General features: G+C 40.4%; 1 protein-coding gene across 1 annotated transcript in view; it reads right to left on the bottom strand.

Annotated features, from left to right (window-relative positions):
- KIAA1210 overlaps positions 1-16,806 on the bottom strand; it is a gene marked incomplete at both ends in the record, with an annotated part of 33,020 nt that extends 16,214 nt beyond the window's left edge. The window contains 5 exons of the mRNA XM_081223000.1: positions 8,292-8,447; positions 11,730-11,855; positions 12,170-12,296; positions 13,376-13,460; positions 16,731-16,806. Of these exons, the coding sequence (XP_081079126.1) occupies positions 8,292-8,447; positions 11,730-11,855; positions 12,170-12,296; positions 13,376-13,460; positions 16,731-16,806 (570 nt within the window). The remainder of the gene's footprint in view (positions 1-8,291; positions 8,448-11,729; positions 11,856-12,169; positions 12,297-13,375; positions 13,461-16,730) is intronic.
- Positions 16,807-22,153: the final 5,347 nt, after the last annotated feature.

Raw genomic sequence — 22,153 nt, 5'->3', positions numbered from 1 at the left:
AAGAAATCATATTAAAAGCAGCAAGGCAAAAACAACAAATAACACACAAGGGAATCCCCATCAGGATAACAGCTGATCTCTCAGCAGAAACTCTACAAGGCAGAAGGGAGTGGCAGGACATAATTAAAGTGATGAAGGAGAAAAACCTGCAACCAAGATTACTCTACCCAGCAAGGATCTCATTCAGATTTGATGGAGAAATTAAAACGTTTACAGACAAGCAAAAGCTGAGAGAGTTCAGCACCACCAAACCAGCTTTACAACAAATGCTAAAGGAACTTCTCTAGGCAAGAAACACAACAGAAGTAAAAGACCTACAATAACGAACCCAAAACAATTAAGAAAATGGGAATAGGAACATACATATCGATAATTACCTTAAATGTAAATGGACTAAATGCTCCCACCAAAAGATACAGATTGGCTGAATGGATACAAAAACAAGACCCATATATATGCTGTCTACAAGAGACCCACTTCAGACCTAGAGACACATACAGACTGAAAGTAAGGGGATGGAAAAAGATATTCCATGCAAATGGAAACCAAAAGAAAGCTGGAGTAGCAATTCTCATATCAGACAAAATAGACTTTAAAATAAAGACTACTAGAAGAGACAAAGAAGGACACTACATAATGATCAAGGGATCGATCCAAGAAGAAGATATAACAATTGTAAATATTTATGCACCCAACATAGGAGCACCTCAATACATAAGGCAAATACTAACAGCCATAAAAGGAGAAATCGACAGTAACACACTCATACTAGGGGACTTTAACACCCCACTTTCACCAATGGACAGATCATCCAAAATGAAAATAAATAAGGAAACACAAGCTTTAAATGATACATTAAACAAGATGGACTTAATTGATATTTATAGGACATTCCATCCAAAAACAACAGAATACACATTTTTCTCAAGTGCTCATGGAACATTCTCCAGGATAGATCATATCTTGGGCCACAAATCAAGCCTTGGTAAATTTAAGAAAATTGAAATTGTATCAAGTATCTTTTCCGACCACAATGCTATGAGACTAGAAATCAATTACAGGAAAAGAGCTGTAAAAAATACAAACACATGGAGGCTAAACAATACACTACTTAATAACGAAGTGATCACTGAAGAAATCAAAGAGGAAATTAAAAAATACCTAGAAACAAATGACAATGGAGACATGACGACCCAAAACCTATGGGATGCAGCAAAAGCAGTTCTAAGGGGGAAGTTTATAGCAATACAATCCCACCTTAAGAAACAGGAAACATCTCGAATAAACAACCTAACCTTGCACCTAAAGCAATTAGAGAAAGAAGAACAAAAACATCCCAAAGTTAGCAGAAGGAAAGATATCATAAAAATCAGATCAGAAATAAATGAAAAAGAAATGAAGGAAACGATAGCAAAGATCAATAAAACTAAAAGCTGGTTCTTTGAGAAGATAAACAAAATTGATAAACCATTAGCCAGACGCATCAAGAAAAAAAGGGAGAAGACTCAAATCAATAGAATTAGAAATGAAAAAGGAGAAGTAACAACTGACACTGCAGAAATACAAAAGATCATGAGAGATTACTACAAGCAACTCTATGCCAATAAAATGGACAACCTGGAAGAAATGGACAAATTCTTAGAAATGCACAACCTGCCAAGACTGAATCAGGAAGAAATAGAAAATATGAACAGACCAATCACAAGCACTGAAATTGAAACTGTGATAAAAAATCTTCCAACAAACAAAAGCCCAGGAACAGATGGCTTCACAGGCGAATTCTATCAAGCATTTAGAGAAGAGCTAACACCTATCCTTCTCAAACTCTTCCAAAATATAGCAGAGGGAGGATCACTCCCAAACTCATTCTACGAGGCCACCATCACCTTGATACCAAAACCAGACAAGGATGTCACAAAGAAAGAAAACTACAGGCCAATATCACTGATGAACATAGATGAAAAAATCCTCAACAGAATACTAGCAAACAGAATCCAACAGCACATTAAAAGGATCATACACCATGATCAAGTGGGGTTTATTCCAGGAATGCAAGGATTCTTCAATATACGCAAATCAATCAACGTGATACACCATATTAACAAATTGAAGGAGAAAAACCATATGATCATCTCAATAGATGCAGAGAAAGCTTTCGACAAAATTCAACACCCATATATGATAAAAACCCTGCAGAAAGTAGGCATAGAGGGAACTTTCCTCAACATAATAAAGGCCATATATGACAAACCCACAGCCAGCATCGTCCTCAATGGTGAAAAACTGAAACCATTTCCACTAAGATCAGGAACAAGACAAGGTTGCCCACTCTCACCACTCTTATTCAACCTAGTTTTGGAAGTTTTAGCCACAGCAATCAGAGAAGAAAAGGAAATAAAAGGAATCCAAATTGGAAAAGAAGAAGTAAAGCTGTCACTGTTTGCAGATGACATGACACTATACATAGAGAATCCTAAAGATGCTACCAGAAAACTACTAGAGTTAATCAATGAATTTGGTAAAGTTGCAGGATACAAAATTAATGCACAGAAATCTCTGGCATTCCTATATACTAATGATGAAAACTCTGAAAGTGAAATCAAGGAAACACTCCCATTTACCATTGCAACAAAAAGAATAAAATATCTAGGAATAAACCTACCTAAGGAGGCAAAAGACCTGTATGCAGAAAATTATAAGACACTGATGAAAGAAATTAAAGATGATACAAATAGATGGAGAGATATACCATGTTCTTGGATTGGAAGAATCAACATTGTGAAAATGACTCTACTACCCAAAGCAATCTACAGATTCAATGCAATCCCTATCAAACTACCACTGGCATTTTTCACAGAACTAGAACAAAAAATTTCACAATTTGTATGGAAACACAAGAGACCCCGAATAGCAAAGCAATCTTGAGAACGAAAAATGGAGCTGGAGGAATCAGGCTCCCTGACTTCAGACTATACTACAAAGCTACAGTAATGAAGACAGTATGGTACTGGCACAAAAACAGAAAGGTAGATCAATGGAACAGGATAGAAAGCCCAGAGTTAAACCCACGGACATATGGTCACCTTATCTTTGATAAAGGAGGCAGGAATGTACAGTGGAGAAAGGACAGTCTCTTCAATAAGTGGTGCTGGGAAAACTGGATAGGGACATGTAAAAGTATGAGATTAGATCATTCCCTAACACCATACACAAAAATAAGCTCAAAATGGATTAAAGACCTAAATGTAAGGCCAGACACTATCAAACTCTTAGAGGAAAACATAGGCAGAACACTCTATGACATAAATCACAGCAAGATCCTTTTGGACCCACCTCCTAGAGAAATGGAAATAAAGACAAAAATAAACACATGGGACCTAATAAAACTTCAAAGCTTTTGCACAGCAAAGGAAACCATAAACAAGACCAAAAGACAACCCTCAGAATGGGAGAAAATATTTGCAAATGAAGCAACTGACAAAGGATTAATCTCCAAAATTTATAAGCAGCTCATGCAGCTCAATAACAAAAAAACAAACAACCCAATCCAAAAATGGGCAGAAGACCTAAATAGACATTTCTCCACAGAAGATATACAGACTGCCAACAAACACATGAAAGGATGCTCAACATCTTTACTCATTAGAGAAATGCAAATCAAAACTACAATGAGATATCATCTCACACCAGTCAGAATGGCCATCATCAAAAAATCTAGAAACAATAAATGCTGGAGAGGGTGTGGAAAAAAGGGAACCCTCTTGCACTGCTGGTGGGAATGTGAATTGGTACAGCCGCTATGGAGAATGGTATGGAGGTTCCTTAAAAAACTACAAATAGAACTACCATATGACCCAGCAATCCCACTACTGGGCATATACCCTGAGAAAACCATAATTCAAAAAGAGACATGTACCAAAATGTTCATAGCAGCCCTATTTACAATAGCCCGGAGATGGAAACAACCTAAGTGTCCATCATCGGATGAATGGATAAAGAAGATGTGGCACATATATACAATGGAATATTACTCAGCCATAAAAAGAAATGAAATTGAGCTATTTGTAATGAGGTGGATAGACCTAGAGTCTGTCATACAGAGTGAAGTAAGTCAGAAAGAGAAAGACAAATACTGTATGCTAACACATATATATGGAATTTAAGAAAAAAAATGTCATGAAGAACATAGGGGTAAGACAGGAATAAAGACACAGACCTACTAGAGAATGGACTTGAGGATATGGGGAGGGGGAAGGGTAAGCTGTGACAAAGTGAAAGAGCGGCATGTACATATATACACTACCAAACGTAAGGTAGATAGCTAGTGGGAAGCAGCCGCATAGCACAGGAAGATCAGCTCGGTGCTTTGTGACAGCCTGGAGGGGTGGGATAGGGAGGGTGGGAGGGAGACGCAAAAGGGAAGGGATATGGAAACATATGTATATGTATAACTGATTAAATTTGTTATTAAAAAAAAAAAGAAAAAAAAAAAGAGACATGTACCAAAATGTTCATAGCAGCCCTATTTACAATAGCCCGGAGATGGAAACAACCTAACTGTCCATCATTGGATGAATGGATAAAGAAGATGTGGCACATATATACAATGGAATATTACTCAGCCATAAAAAGAAAGGAAATTGAGCTATTTGTAATGAGGTGGATAGACCTAGAGTCTGTCATACAGAGTGAAGTAAGTCAGAAAGAGAAAGACAAATACTGTATGCTAACACATATATATGGAATTTAAGGAAAAAAATGTCATGAAGAACATAGGGGTAAGACAGGAATAAAGACACAGACGTACTAGAGAATGGACTTGAGGATATGGGGAGGGGGAAGGGTAAGCTGTGACAAAGTGAAAGAGCGGCATGTACATATATACACTACCAAACGTAAGGTAGATAGCTAGTGGGAAGCAGCCGCATAGCACAGGAAGATCAGCTCGGTGCTTTGTGACAGCCTGGAGGGGTGGTATAGGGAGGGTGGGAGGGAGACGCAAAAGGGAAGGGATATGGAAACATATGTATATGTATAACTGATTAAATTTGTTATTAAAAAAAAAAAGAAAAAAAAAAGAGACATGTACCAAAATGTTCATAGCAGCCCTATTTACAATAGCCCGGAGATGGAAACAACCTAACTGTCCATCATTGGATGAATGGATAAAGAAGATGTGGCACATATATACAATGGAATATTACTCAGCCATAAAAAGAAAGGAAATTGAGCTATTTGTAATGAGGTGGATAGACCTAGAGTCTGTCATACAGAGTGAAGTAAGTCAGAAAGAGAAAGACAAATACTGTATGCTAACACATATATATGGAATTTAAGGAAAAAAATGTCATGAAGAACATAGGGATAAGACAGGAATAAAGACACAGACCTACTAGAGAATGGACTTGAGGATATGGGGAGGGGGAAGGGTAAGCTGTGACAAAGTGAAAGAGCGGCATGGACATATATACACTACCAAACGTAAGGTAGATAGCTAGTGGGAAGCAGCCGCATAGCACAGGGAGATCAGCTCGGTGCTTTGTGACCGCCTGGAGGGGTGGGATAGGGAGGGTGGGAGGGAGACGCAAAAGGGAGGGGATATGGAAACATATGTATATGTATAACTGATTAAATTTGTTATAAAGCAAAAGAATAAATAAATAAATAAAATAAAATTTAAAAAAAAAGAAAAAAAAAGACTTGCACACTGTAAACTACAAAATATTGCTGAAAGAAATTAAAGAACTGAAAAAATGAAAAGACATCTCATGTTCATGGATTGGAAAACCTAATGTTAAGATGGTGATACTCCCCAAAGTGATCTACAAATTCAGAGCCATCCTTATCAAAATCCCAATGTGTCTTTTTGAAGATATGGAAAAACTGATAGTAAAATTCATACAGAATTTCAAGGGATCTCGAATAGCCTAAACGATCTTGAAAAGGAAGAATAGAATTGGAGGACTCACACTTCTTGAATTCAAACCTTACTACAAAGCTACAGTAATCAGGACAGTGTAGTACTGGCATAAGCATAGACATATAGATCAATAGAATAGAATTGAGAGTCCAAAAATAAGCCCATTCATCTACGGTTAAGTGATTTGCAGAAGGGTGACAAGACCATTCAATGGAGGAAAGAATAGCCTTTCCAACAAATGGTGCTGGGACAACTGGATAGCCACATGCAAAAGAATGAAGTTAGACCCTTATCTCACACAATATGTAAAAATAAACTCAAACTGGATCAAATGTCTAAATATAAGAGCTAAAACTCTTAGAAGAAAACATAGGGGTAAATCTTCATGATCTTAGATTTGGCAATGGTTTCTTAAATATGACACCAAAAGCACAAGTACCAAAAGAAAAAAAATCAATAAATTGGACTTCAACAAAAATTTTAAAATTTTATCCAATTTTGTTCTCTGATAAAGTTAAAAAACAACTCACAGAATGGGAGAAATTTTTTGAAAATCGTATATCTGATAAGGGTGTAGTATCCAGAATATATAAAAAAACTTTTACAACTCAACAACAAAAAAACAAACAACCCAATTTAAAAATGGTCAAAGGACTTGAATAGACATTTCTCCTAAGAAGATAATACAAATGGCCAATAAGCATATGAGATGATGCTTCACGTCATTAGTCACTAGAGAAATGCAAATCAAAACCGCAGTGAGATACTTCACACCCACTAGAAACACTGTATATAAAAAAAGGAAAATAACAAGTGTTAGCCAGGATGTAGAGATATTGGAACCCTCATATATAGTTGGTGGGAATGTGAAGTGGTGTAGCTGCTGGGGAAAACAATTTGGTGGGTCCTCAAAAAGTTAAGTATAGAGTTACCATATGACCCAGCAGTTCTACTTCTAGGTATATACCTAAATGAATTAAAAACAGGTGTTCAAACAAAGACTTGTGTATGAATGTTCACAGCAGCGATAGCCAATGGTGGATAGGACCCAAATGTTCATCAACGGATGAACAGCTAAACTAAACATAGGACCTCCATACAATGGAGTATTATTCAGCCATAAAAATGACTGAAGTACTGATCTGTGCTACGACGTGGATGAACCTCAAAAACATTTGCTAAGTGAAAGAAGCCAGATACAAAAGGCCATATATTGTATGATTACATTTCCATGAAGTATCCAGAATAGGCAAATCCAGAGACAGAAAGCAGATTAGTAGTTACCAGGGGCTGAGAGGGAGGAGGAATGATGAGTGACTGCTTAGCGGGCCTGGGGCTTCCTTATGCAGGAACCAAAGCTGTTCTGGAACTGGAGAGCGGTGACGGTTGCACAACATTGTGAGTGTACTTAATGCAACTGAATTGTACACTTCAACATGATGAATTTTATGTTATGTGTATTTTACCATGATACAAAATGTTACCTAATTCAATCCTTCCACCAGTTCAGACTGTTCCAGTTTGTCTGACTTAGTGCTATTGTCATAGCCTAGATTCATAAATCAGTGAGCATCCTAATTTGGTTTGAGAGTTTGACGGCCATCTGTCCTGAGCAGGAGCAGAGCCTATGACAGAAGCAAGCATGTCAGCTCCATAACAACAAGGAATGTTAAAGCCTGTGCCTTAACTTTGGTCCTAACCAAATTGTATTTTTGTTGCCATATCTAACTGAAGGCTGCTTCCCTCCATAGAATCTTTTAACATCAAAACAGTGTTTTGTGCTGACTGGCTAATTATCTTCATCATAAATTACCTTTCTGTATACTTTTTAGTCCCCACGGTTAATTGTTCTAAACTCTACTTCACTCTAAAAGCCCTCTCAAGTTCAAAAAGAACCAATCAAATTAACCACGCAATAGTATGAGAATGGAAGTGTTGATATGAGCAAAATCTGCTGATTTTCCAGTTGTTGATGGGTATCTTTTGGTTGGCAAAGCTAGACATATGAAATACACATACCTGCCCTCTCGTGTCAAATGACTTTTCATACGAATATATGTCTATCAAACAATACCACATGCCCTAACCTTTGAGATTTTGGCATTGGAATCTGTAGAGGCTTTACTTCCATAAAAATCTCTATTGTTTTCTTCATGAAATCACTGAAAACATCTGCAAACTTTTTTTTCCATTGCTTATAAATTACAGTGCTGATTATTTGGTTTGTAGAATTAGACAGAAAATGTAAACCACCAGACAAATCAAAAGCAAGAATGTCAGCTCCTTCCCCAGACATCCCCCTAGTATTGAGCTACAGCAGGAATAAAAGCGCCCCCCACAACCTGAGACTTAGGATGGAGCTAACACTTGCCTTCTTCAATGTCAAGGTCATGTCTGATGAACCCTCCTTTCGTGGGCTCTTCGGTGACTCATCCTCAACAGAGATTTCTTCAAAGTCCCTAAAGACTGTGTCAGATCGAATAAGACGTGGGTTGGTCCTGGGTTGGCATGGGTGCTGTGGTGGGATCTGTCAAGGAGGAGGACAGAAGGAAAAAGTTAAAACTTGTGTGCCTTCCTCCAAGTTACTTGTTGCTTAATGACTGAAGGGCTAAGAACCCAAAGTGAAAACAATGAACCAGTACGTACTCAAACCAAAGACGAATAGCCTTGGTTCACTCTCTGGGTTGCTGCACACTTTTGCCAATCCCCAAAGACAGAAACTTCAAATTGCTTGTTTGATCAAAACCAGAATCCTGGTGTTACCTCCTACTGATGCCAACTATAAAACTTGTTTGAGTCTGATTTTTGTTTTGATCTTGGCCCTGTCTTTGGAAGTCCAGATCTTGTGAAGATGAGTCTTTGAGTTATGGTCTGGGCTTGGCATCCAAACTCCAATCCTGATTTCTGTCATTCTATCAGTCCAGGAATTGTCTGGATCAAATCTTGACCGTGTTGGCTGCTTATTTTAAGCCTGTCAAGATTGATTTTCTGGGATTTTTAGAAAATCTACAGAACTAGTCCTGGTTAGAACTGGCTTACTAGTTTTCTGAAGTGGATAAAATTGATCATTTGGGTTTACCTTGAGCTTCAGCAGACTGATTTAGTTGATTCCAGTTTGAAGTTCATGGTACACTTGAATTTGAGGCACTGGTCCCTGCCATGGTCCTCTTGATGTGGATCAGAATACCTGATTTTATCATTAACAAATACTGGCTAAGCATGTACAGTGTACCATACCCATTTTAGGCAGTGGGCCTACAGCAATAAACAAAACAAAATCCTTGTTGTCATGGAGCTGACATGCTTGCTTCTGTCATAGGCTCTGCTTCTGCTCAGGACAGATGGCAGTCAAGCTCTCAAAGCCAAAGAAAAGGGGCCACAATGAGTTTCTGCCTGTGGGGTACTCCCAGCCAATGTCTAAGGTGCCCTCTTATTACTACCAGGTCCCACTGGGGGCTCTTGAGGAGATACCTTGGGGATTAACCATCCCCAAGCCCAATTGTGATAATAATCACTATACTAATGGCAGCTAACTTTTACTGAAGGCTTTACTCTGCTTTAATCTTTATTATTTCCTCCCCCTTGCTAGCTTTGGGTTTAGCTTGCTTTACTCTTTCTAGTTCCTTAATCTGGAGAGCTAGGTTATTGATTTGAGATTTTTCTCCCTGCCAGGCAGGGAGTGCTCTCCATAGATGTATTTCATTCGAACCTTACACTTCTTTGAAAGCATTTGCTCTTGTGGTCTCCATATTACCGATGGGGAAAACCAGGTCTGAGAAATTACATGACTGGCCCTAACTCTCACAGTGGCAGAGCAAGCACCTGAAAAGGTCTGCTTGTCTTTAAGCCTACGTTCTTAACCAATCCGCACTCCTGTCTCCTAACTACAAGAGCCAGGAGTATGTCCCATACTCAAGTTCAGGAAGTTTAAAGGCAACAGCCAGAAGAGGTGGTGTGCCTGCTTCCTTAGGAAGGGCTGCAGAGGGAGAGTTGGGTCTGTGAGCAATAAGAAAAGCTGCTTTGTAGTCTCAGTTTCTTAAATGACTGAATTCAGTTTGATTCAACAATAAGAAGATGCTAATAATCTGCTATTACCTCTTCTTGTCAATTTGTCCTCAAATAAAAAGAACATGAAACATCTTGAAGAGTAATCTAGGCACCCACATTCCTAACACTTCAGATAGGACATCAGATGAAAATTTGCCAGTAGCATATGCTTGTCAGAGATGAATCCATGCGTGTCTACGTACGCACAGCCAGGGTGGTGAAACTCCGAATGGCTCATGAAATCACTTATGGTTCCTTCGGCCGTTCACTCCTCTCCTACTTAGATAACTGTGGTAATTCTAGAGCTAATACATGTCGATGGGCACTGACACCCCCTCTCGGGGGGTGGGGGATGCGTGCATTTATCAGATCAAAACCAAAAATTGGCTCGGTCTTGGTATTTCTAACAAAACTGTATGCCTGGATTTCCTCTCCCGCAATCTCCCAGTTGCTCTGAATGTCACTTAATCCATTAAGAATCCTGCTCCTTCAAGGGACCCAACCATTGGCCAAGTCCGTATTTACCGCAGCTTCTATGCAACACTACATGTCAGGACCCTTGACTTAATGCTATCAACCACCCTATCATTTAGGAATGTCACCTTGGCACTTAAGGGAAGTTTCCCACGCAAACATCAATCTGGTTGTTGATGACTCAGCTTCTGTTAACACCCTACTCCACCTTCAGCCCTGTTTCCCAGGGGAGGGACTAAGGGAGCAAACCAAAAGTATGAGGTGTGGGTCCAAACCAGACATTTAAAAAACTTGTCTTTGGGTTACTGTGGTTTTTTCTGCCCCCTTCATTGTGGGAAGAAATGCCCCTAGAATCTTTTTCTTATCTTTTTTTATTTTAATGGACTATCTCTTCTATAAGAGTCTCTTTGTTTCTGGGACTGAGAGGAGGGAGAGAGGGAGGAGCCCAGGAAACAGTGTTCCCCTTTCTGAATATGAGAAATAACCCCATGGCATTTGCACGTGTGTACCTGGATTTTTGCCGCTGGATGCCAAGGGAGTATAGCTGTGGAGACAAGTGAAAGCTGGTGTTGATGTTTAAAACTGAAGACTGGAAAGTTCATGGAAGTGACTTTTCCTGCTGTAGTGTGAGAGGCCAACAATCTGCTGACCTAGGGGCTGCTTTACAACCATAAGATCAGCGCTACTGGTGACCATCTCAGTGTTTGCTTCTCCACCCTTCATGGCTAATGTACCCAGCAGAACTTCCACACACAGTATGAAAACCAGAGCGAGAGATAGGGGGTCTTAAGCAGACATGTCAGAAATAAGCCCCAGTTACCTCTTGCCAAATGCAAAATAATCAGCTCTCTAGTGGAGAAGAGTCTGACTGAGCAATGGGTAGGGGTAACTGGAGGTAAGAGGCTGTTCTACGTATGTGTTGCATTTTACAGAGACTAAAGATGTACCCTCCTTCCTGTGGAGGCAGGGCCAGAGAAGCTCAACATCTTAGAGACTGGTGTAAGGGAAAGACTATGGGTTTGGAGGTCAACACATTTGGCTCAGAGTTCCGGGTCTACCACTAGCTATATGGGTCAGCTTGAGCAATTTCTTTAATCTCTCTGAATCTTTATTCAATCCTCACGAGCAACCCTTTGAGGTAGATATTACTATTATACCCAACGTAGATGAGGAAAGGAAGGCTTAGAGAGATTAAGCAATCAGCCCAAAGTCTCAGAGCCAATAGTAGAAGAGCAAGGATTCAAGTGTAGGTCTATCTGTCTGACTTTGAACAATTCTCTTCTATTACCTCAGTGATCTTGGAGCCTGAAACCCAGACTCCACTTCTGGGCACATATTGCTGCATAGCTTCAAACACAGCTCCATGCATACTATCAGTCCAAGCTCTAGGCAGACCTCTAAAAACATGAGATCTCTGAGGAAGAAAGAAAAAACATGGGAGTTGGAATGTCTGCACATTAACAGTGGAATGTCACTGTCATAATACTTAAAGCATTCTTGGGGTGTATAAAGAGGAGTGAATATGGTGATACCAGCCAACACTGTGTGCCGGGCACTAGGTAAGCACATCATGTATTTATTTGTTCTCTCATCAATGTTTACAACAGTGAGGTAGAATCCGCTGAGAAGCAGGTCCAAATTCCTCCCTCCTTGTTTTTTGACAGGAGAGGAGTCGGGAATGGAAGATGAGTAGTCCAATTAGGCACTGATGCTCGAGTTCACTATTACCTGAAGCAGTCTGTCTCTCTGGACCTCTGAAGTGGGGCCTATTCTGCTTCCCGATCTTTCAGACTCAGACTCCAACATGAAGGTGCTGTCATAGGACAGGGCTTTGTTCCCCATGCTGCTCTTGGCCCTGGACAGGAAGGAAAAAGTCTTATGAAAGCAGCCAAGGGAACCAAAGGAACCAAAAACACATGCATCAATATGTCTATAATATGGCCTACCATAGACACCTCAGAAGCATATGTGCTGACACAGAAGGTTGTCCGTGAGATTTAGAGTGAAAAAAATAAAGAATAGTATGGTCCCATTTAATACATATACGTATATTACATACATATGTAGGTTGTGTTCATAGAGAAAAGTCTGGAAGGATATCCACCATATTGTTAGTGGTGGTTCCCTCTGAGGAATGGCACTAGGAACAGGAGGGGTATTTTCATTTTATACTCTATGTACTTCTGCATAATTTTGATCTTTTTTAATGATCAACACGTACCTTTTTTATATAATAGCTTTACTTTTACTGAGATATAGTTTACCTACCATACAATTCACCATTGAAAGTATACAGTTCAGTAGTGGCAACACTGAGGAAGGGGAGGGAAGACCCTGAATCTTTCTATTATTAAGATGAGAGTTATAAAAGATCTTTCACACCCAGTTTGTCTCTAGTGGTTTTTTTTTTTATTAAAAATACCACATATGTGCCCAGATGCTGGATACTTTCATCCACCAGGTCTTTTCCTCTTTCACACAAGGGTTCTGCCATATATTTGTCCTATTTTCAAAGTCATCTTATGCACCTACCCTACCCACCTCCAGCTTGCTAAAGCCGGATGGAAAAACCTTCTGATTGTGAATGGAACCAGGTTGATAAGAATTACGTTAGGACAAATCAGGGGAAAGTTAGAAGCAAATGAAAGGCTAAAGGCACAAAACACTCCTTTGGGGATGTGGGAATATATTTCACCTTTTAAAATTTTCAACCAAAGACATCACAAGAAAAGAAAACTACAAACCAATATATCTTATGAATATAGATGCAAAAATCTTCAATAAAATACTAGCCATCTGAATCCAGCAACATATAAAAAGAAGTATACACTATGACCAAGTAGGACTTGCAAGGAATGCAAGGTTACTTTAATATATGAAAACCAATTAATGGAATATACAATATCAATAGAATAAAAAGAAGAAACCACGTACATGGTCACTTCAATAGATGCAGAAAAAGCATTTGTAGAATCCAACACTTTTTCATGAAAAATACACTCAACCTTGATGGAGACATCTGTGAGAAACACACAGCTAATATCATAATGATGAAAGACTGGATGCTTTCTCCCTCGGATCAAGAACAAGACAAGGATGTCTGCTCTCACCACTTCTAGTCTGCATTGTACTGGGTTCTAGCCAGGGAAATTAGGTAAGAAAATGAAGTAAAAGGCATCCATACTGGACAGGGAGAAGTGAAATTATCTCTAATCATGGATGACATAATCTTGTGTATAAAACTCCTAAGGAACCCATTAAGAACTACTAGAACTAATCAATGAGCTCAGCAAGGTTGCAGGATACAAGACCAATATACAAAAATTGATTGTATTTCTATATTCTTGCAATGAACAATCCAAAAGTGAAATTTAGAAAACACTTCCACTTACAATACCACCAAAAAGAATAAAATATGGATGGACCTAGAGATTATTATGCTAAGTGAAATAAATCAGACAGAGAAAGACAAATACTGTATGATCTCACTTATATGTGGAATCTAAAAAACAAAACAAAAAACAAGACAAAACAGAAAAAGACTTATAGATACAGACAGCAAACTAGTGGTTGCCAGAGAGGAGGGGAGGTGGGGGGCTGGGCTAAATAGGTGAAGGGGATTAAGAGATACAAACTCCCAGGTATAAAATAAATGTCATGGGGATGTACTATACAACATAAGGAATATAGTCAATAATACTGTAATAATTTTGTGTGGTGACAGATGGCTACTAAACTTATCATGGTGATCATTTCATAATGTATTTGATCAACTCAGTATGTTGCACAGCTGAAACTAACATAACGTTGTGTCAACTATACTTCAATTTAAAATTTTTATAGAAAATAATAAAATAGGAATAAATTTAACAAAAGCTGTGTAAAACTTATACTCTGAAAACTATAAAACACTGATGAAAGAAATTAAAGAAGACCTAAATAAATGGAAAGACAACCTATGTTCACAAATTGGAAGACAATCTTGTCAAGAGGGCAATACTCCACAAATTGATCTACAGATTTAATGCAATCTCTTTAGAAATTTCAGCTGCCTTAAAATTTTTTTTTTGCAATAACGGACAAGCCGATCTTAAAATTCAAAGTGAAGTGCTAGGGACCACAAATAGCCAAAACAATCTTGAAAATGGTGCATAAAGTTGGAGGACTCGGGGCTTCCCTGGTGGCGCAATGGTTGAGAGTCCGCCTGCCGATGCAGGGGACATGGGTTCGTGCCCCGGTCTGGGAAGATCCCACATGCCGCGGAGCGGCTGGGCCCGTGAGCCATGGCCGCTAAGCCTGCGCGTCCGGAGCCTGTGCTCTGCAACGGGAGAGGCCACAACAGTGAGAGGCCCGCATACCGCAAAAAAAAAAAAAAAAAAAAAAAAGTTGGAGGACTCACACTTGCCAATTTTAAACTTACTACAAAGCTACAGTAAGCAAGACAGTGTAGTACTGGCATGATAGACATATAGATCAATGAAATAGAAGGGAGAGTCCAGAAATGAACCCATTAATCTATGGTTAACTGATTTGCAAAAAGGGTGCCAAGACCATTCAATTGGGAAAGAATAGTTTTTTTAATAAATGGTGCTGGGACAACTGGATAGCCACATGCAAGAGAATGAAGTTAGACCCTTATTTCATACCATATATAAAAATTAACTCCAAATAGGTCAAAGACCGAAATATAAGAGCCAGAACTCTTAGAAGAAATCATAGGGGTATATCTTCATTACCTGGATTTGGCAATGGATTCTTAGACATGACACCAAAAACTTAAGCAACAAAAGGAAAGAAAACAGATAAATAGATTTCATCAAAATTACAACCTTTTGTACTTCAAAAGACAACCCACATAATGGGAGAAAAACTGTATACCTGATAAGGGACTTGTATCTAGAATATACAAGAAACTCTTATAATTCAATAATAAAAATAAAAAAGAAAGAAATTTTGCCATTTGCAGCAACATGAATGGACTTGGAGGACATTATGCTAAGTGAAATAAGTCAGACAGAAAAAGACAAGTACTGTATGATAGCACTTATATGTGGAATCTAAAAAGTACAACAAACTAGTGAATAAAACAAAAAAGAAGGAGACTCACAGATATAGAGAACAAGCTAGTGGTTACCAGTGGGAAGAGGGAAGGTGGAAGGGCAATATAGGGGTAAGGGGGGAAAAGGGTTACTATGGGATTATATGAAATCATGTGTGTGAAACTTTTGAAAATTGTAAAGCACAATAGAATTTAAAGAATCTTTCATTCAAAAAATAAAAAATAAAAATATAGATAATCTAATTAAAAATGGACAAAGGACCTCAATAAACATTCCTCCAAAGAAGGCATACAAATAGCTAACAAACCCATGAAAAGATGTTCAACATCATTAGTCAGCAGGGAAATACAAATTCAAACCATAATGAAACGCCATTTCATACCCACTAGAATGGCTAGAAACAAAACTAAGATAACAAGTATTGGCAAGGTTGTAGAGAAATTGGAAACCCCATACACTGCTGGAGGGAATGTAAAAGAATTCAGACACTTTGGAAAACAGTCTGGTGGTTCCTTGAAAAATTAAACATTAAATTACCATGTGACCCAGCAACCTCACTTCTAGGTATATACCCAAGAGAAATAAAAATATATCTATCCAAAAACTTATACACAAATCTCCACAGCAGCATGCTTCATAATAGCCAAAAGGTGGAAATAACCCAATATCTGTCAATTGATGAGTGCATAAAGTGTAATATATCCATGCAGTGGAATACAATTCAATTTTTAAAGGAATAAAGTACTGATACATGTTACAATATGGATGACTCTTGAAGACACGCTAAGGGAATCAAGCCAGTCACAAAAGACCATATATCGTATGATTCCATATATATGAAATATCCAGAATAAGCAAATTTATAGAGGCAGAAAGTAGATAAGTGGCCACCTATGATTGGACTGGGGTTAGGCAGGAATGGAGATTGACTGCTAATGGGTACAGGGGTTCTTTTAGGGAGGGATGAAAATGTTTTTAAATTAAAGTAATTTTTAATACTTCAAATACTTTTTTCCATTTATTACCTTTATTGCCAAATTATACATGTAGGTTGGCATTTTTTAAAAAGAATCTGTAAATGGTAACTAGAGTAGCAGCTCAGGCAGTGTAGGGCTAGCACCCACCTTGTCATTGTGAGCCCGCCTGGCTGAGCGATGAGCACATGGGATATTTGATTGTGACACACTCCAAGGACAATGTGGTGTTCTGGGGATTAAAATGGCACCCACGCGAAGGTGGCTTGTGGGCCAGCAGGGAGGAGAGGAGGCAAATGTCTGCCACTTTGTAGTAAAGTCCTACCCACATTTTCCCTAAAACTCTCCTACCCAGGTGGCCCTGGTGGTGAAGGCAAGGTTCTCTGCTTTATGAAAATAGCAGAAAATGAACGTGACTCTAGAGAAACACAATGGAGTTGTTTCTGATGCAGCACTGGGAGAGCATCTCTACACGTTCGCTCATTACGCACACATACACACTTCCATTCACTGCTTCTCTATGACCTGCTGGCTCAAATCAGGCTTGAGACCAGTGTAGGATCTGTGACTACTCCACCTCCCCTGCTTTGTGCAGAAAAACTGCAAGGAAATCTTAGGCCATAAGTGGGCTTAGAAACTCTGTCATTTCCATGCCGTGCATCAGCCAGAGTATAACCATTGAACTGGCCCTCTAGTGTCAAGCCCTCCCTCATCGAAGGATTACATTAGCACCAGCTGTGGTCAGGTTTGTCGGAAACCAAACCTCCTGTCCACTCCCTGGAGGCAAAGAAAAGAAAACACATCCAAAATCCAAATAAAATCTTGGCCTTAATTAAAGGCAATAAAGTGTAGTACACCAGCACCCACAAAAAAATCAAATAGAGGAATGGGATTTGTCCATTCTATCAGATACAGCTTAAAACACTCTTGGAAATAGATACTGGACCTATTGTACAGCACAGGAGAGGGCTGGCCATAAGTTTTGTTATGATTGATCGCTTCAATGGATGAAAAAAGCTGATCTCTCTAACTCCCGAGTGATATTCTCCAGGGTTTGTCCCCTAGCAATTAAGCAAGAGGTTTGGGTCAGGGGTGAACTTCAGGCCTCCTAAGGTATATTCTTAATTAATTTACGCTCCTTGCAAAAAAAAAAAAAAAAAAAAAAGACCAATCTCAGGTCCTTAGAAAAACACCCTTCCTCATGTATGAACTAGTTCATGCACTTATACTCACTCCCTCTCACTCTCCCTTCCTCCCTTCCCCCCCGCCCCAGAGGTGTGCATGCACACACCTTCTTAGTCTGGAGAATACATCAGACTAAGTGGGCCATTTTGGAGGGAGAGGCACAAGTAAAAAGGGGCAAGGTAGAACTTCAGTAGAGACAGCCCTTGCCAATTTGTAGAGACAAAGCAGAATAAACCCAAACTTCCCTCTCCCACCTCACCCTCTGGGTTTTTTGTAGGGCTAGTCTCAGTTTTCCTTAGACCTCTAATGCAATGGTCTATAATGGTATGATTTGTGAGGTATGAGGCAAGCCCCTTTGCAAAACCATCTCCCTTGCTAGTAAAGCTATCTGAAATACCTCACATTCAATGCACTCATGAAGGTCCTTTTTAAGGAGAACTACGTGCTGTTAGTGGGCAGTATAACATGTTTGCTAACTATCCCATTACCTCCAAGTAAAGCCTTGAGGGAATGGGTAGCAGTACCCGTGAGCTCTGTAGGGAGTCCAGATAAGTCTGGTGTTTAAGGCCAGGGGAACAGACCCAAGTGGAACTCCATAGACAGGAATCCAATTGATCCAGGAACAGCTGCAGGTACTGGGTGTCCAGTTTTTCCACAATAAGATGTGGAAGTTGAGGCTTCAAAGATGAAAATTTGAATAGGAGTGGCAATGGTGGCTGAGAAACAGTCTTCCCCATACCTTCTGTGACCAGTTACAGCATTTCCCCCAGTCTCCTGGGATGGAGGGAGAAATGAATTTGGGTTCTTTGCTTGCTTGCTTTCTTGTTTTTACATTAACACAGTGATTTCATCCTTATGCCCCAACCCAGCTAGATGGCTTCACTATCTAAGACTTTAATCACACATTAGGAGATCTGGAGTCTGAGGGCTGGGCAAGCAAACCAGCTCAAGCTTCCTAAATGACAGAGGCCATCCTTACCTTATGAAACAGAGTCCTCCAGCTCCTAACTGATAGGCCCCTACATCTCATTGTAGCTGTGACAGAGCAGGTTGCCCTGATCCACCAGCACCCTCTCATGCAGCACTCTTGGGGGAGGGGGTATGCGTTTGTCATACTCCATCCAACCCACTGAGCTGTGCAGCCCAGATGGCAAACATGTATGTGTATATATATATATATATGCGCAGAGGGAAAGGCCTCCAGACCCAGCTCCCACAGGCAGGGAGGCCAAGAGTCCCTGGGACCAAAGGCCCATTGGAGACTTGGCTGCCAAAGGGGGACCCGGATCTAGCTACCTCCCCCTTGCCCCGCCCCCACCCCCTGCCCCACCTGAGCTTACCTAGGCTTGGTTTGTTGACCTTTGCAAACTGGCTTCACAAAAAAACTGTCAATACTGTCACAGGACAAGCTTGATTTGAGCCTCCTCCTTCCCCAGGCATCTTCAGGCTCTTCTTTCTTCTTCTTCTCAAAAAATTTCTTGAAGCCTTTAAATTTGGATTTCTCCTTTCCTGGAAGTTAGAATTGAAAGTGAGGCAGAGTGTGACGGTGGAAGGGAAGACAGGAGAGGAAACGGCCTTCGTTGCAGGAATGAGGACTATGATCCCAGAGGCCCTCCAGGTCTCGGCCCTAATCCCCAGTGCCCACAGCACCATTCATCTGGTTTGTTCTCTTCTTAGTAACTCACTAACAAAGTAGCTGAGTTTCTGGTGAAAGCAGACGCTCAGATCCCAGCTTGTGGCCTCTGGGCAGCCTCTATTCTGGCTCAACTCACCCTGCGTTCACTTGCCACTCAATTTCAACTATTAACACACACCTCTTTCCTGGCCCTAAGAAGTTCATTCATATGCAGCAATTCTTGAGCCAACATAAGCACTTGGTACCCCGGTCGCTGGAGTCATGGTGATCCAGTTGGGGAGCGAAGCTTCCACATGTGACAGACCCTTCAGGACCCTTGGAAATCCCTGTGGGAGTTGGTACTGCCCAACCTGTGTGCTGAAAGGATGCAGACCCAAGGAGTGAGTGCAGTGAGGTTGGTGCAGTCAGGGAAGATGTCCTCAAGGAAGGGATTTATGAACAAGGGAGAGGTCTGGGAATGGGGAAGAAAGGGCTGCTGGGCAAAGAAGCTCCCTGTGCAAAGGACATGACAAAATCACCTACCCTTGCAAAGAGTTTTGCAAGGGAGGATGTGTGTGAGTGTGTATGTGTGTGCATGTGTGTGTGTATTATGTGCATTGTGTATGTTCTTCAATTATTACTGATTGGTTCAGATTATCTACAGTGCTGATGTCCTCTGCACATGCAGATAATTGAAAGTTTGCTCTATCATCATAATAAAAACCACGGCAGCAGTGAGGAATGTGAGCTTTAAATGCTCCTCAGGCTTTGTTTGGGCTTTCTTGAGCTTCCTAGTAAGCACATATATCTTTACTGGGGCTCAGCAGAAGAGGGGAAAAGGCAGGGGAGTTTGCACTGCATTCTTCAGAGGCAAGGAAACAACTCTTACTGCTTCGCATGGAATAATTTACCAACTCAGGCGTCTCATTCCAATTTCCAACAGCCTGGTCTCTGGAAGGCCTCTTGTCAGCACAGCAATGCTGCAGTGGCAGCGAAGGGCCCAGCCAAGGGAATTGCCGACAAGGCTGCCATTAGAAAGACTTAGTGGTGTGATGGAAAGCACCACCCAAGAGTCAGAAAACTCTGGAATCCTGGGCTTGGCTCTGCTATCGATTAGCTCTGTGACCTCGGGTAAGTCACTCAAACTCTCTGGGGCTCAGCTGGAAAATGAGGGAATCACGCTAATCAGCATCTCCCAGAGTATGTTCAGAGGGAAACTCATAGGTCTGTTGCATGAAAAGGGGGTCTGCAGTCTCGTCAATCTGGGAAATGCTGATTAAACAGAGTTTAAGGGTGTGCCTTGCAACAAGACTCTTCTGAAACTTCAGCATGCCTATGTGTATGGTGAAGCGCCAAGAAACGGGGTAACAGTGTTCTCTCTCCAATGCATGTATGCAGAATGTCTGGCCAAACACACTTTGGGAAATGCTGAAGTAGGGCCCCTTCTAGAGCTGAATGCTATGGCCGGTTTGTGTACTGATTAATCCTAGGCCTGCCTATTCGAAAGGTTTCTAAACTTCAAGACCTGCCTTAAGTCCAGTTTCCCACCATCACTACAATTCATGCTCCTCTCTGTACACCTAAAACTTGACTGTCGGCACCACAAGTTTTGCATCTGAATGTTCTCTAGTCTGCGCATTCATTCATTCATTCACCTATTCAATGAACGTTTATTAAGGTCAAGCACTTACTATGTTTTGGGTATCAGTGAGAAAGGAATAAGATACGGTTCTTGGAGCTTCCCTGGTGGTGCAGTGGTTGAGAATCTGCCTGCTAATGCAGGGGACACGGGTTCGAGCCCTGGTCTGGGACAATCCCACATGCCGCGGAGCAACTAGGCCCGTGAGCCACAACTACTGAGCCTGAGCACCTGGAGCGTGTGCTCTGCACAAGAGAGGCCACGATAGTGAGAGGCCCGCACACCGCGATGAAGAGTGGCCCCCACTTGCCACAACTAGAGAAAGCCCTCGCACAGAAACGAAGACCCAACACAGCCAAAAATAAATTAATTAATTAATAAACTCCTACCCCCAACATCTTAAAAAAATGTGTAGCTTTATATTTAAAAAAAAAGATACGGTTCTACGTCTTAGCTACTGTCCCCCACATCTAGGCTGTAGGTGGGCCCTCTTTAGCATCCTCTTTAGCAACTAGCACAGTGCAAAGCACGCTGTGACACTCGAGAGAAAACTGAGTCCACTGAGGGGTGCAGAGTACCAACACAGCTTGTCACTTCCTTTAAACTGAGATCACTGAGCAGAGCCATCCTTAAGCATCCTATAATTTATACACTGGCCCTTACTGGGGTTGACATAAATTATAAATAATGTGGTAAAGAGCTTGGCATAGGATCTGGCATGTAGTAAATGCTAATAAATGTGAGCTCAAATTAGGGAATCAATAATTGTCTATTAAGACCAGATTCAATTCTATCTGTAGAATTGATCTATCAATTCTATCCGTCTACTCTATCTATCTAGCGATAAGGGGAAGAACCCCATATCTATAACTCAATAGTGAACTCTAAAATATACATGATTAGAAGCAGAAGCCAGCACGGGTTGGGGCAATACAAGAAGACGGTAGGCCTGTGTGCTTGGTAATCGTTGCTTAAGTAACTTCAGTTTTGAATGATTTGAGGAATTTCTCATCTACTAGGATGTACCTATATAGATAGGGTCATGGTTAGGATAAACTTGGCAATTCTACCTTGAGACAGACAGAATAAAGAGCAAAGATACAATAGGAAAAACATGTTTTCCCAAGCTTCCTTCTTCAATTTTTTAAGGACAAAATTAAACTAATTTTTATGATAATAAATTATTTAAAATGATATTTGACCTCATAGAACTACTGTGAGGATTCAATGTGAAAGTGC

The sequence above is a fragment of the Mesoplodon bidens genome (assembly GCF_964165515.1).
Source record: "Mesoplodon bidens genome assembly, chromosome: X".
In the NCBI taxonomy this organism is placed as follows: Eukaryota; Metazoa; Chordata; class Mammalia; order Artiodactyla; family Ziphiidae; genus Mesoplodon; species Mesoplodon bidens.
Note: the sequence above shows the minus strand (reverse complement) of the source record. Positions and strands in the feature narration are given on the sequence as shown.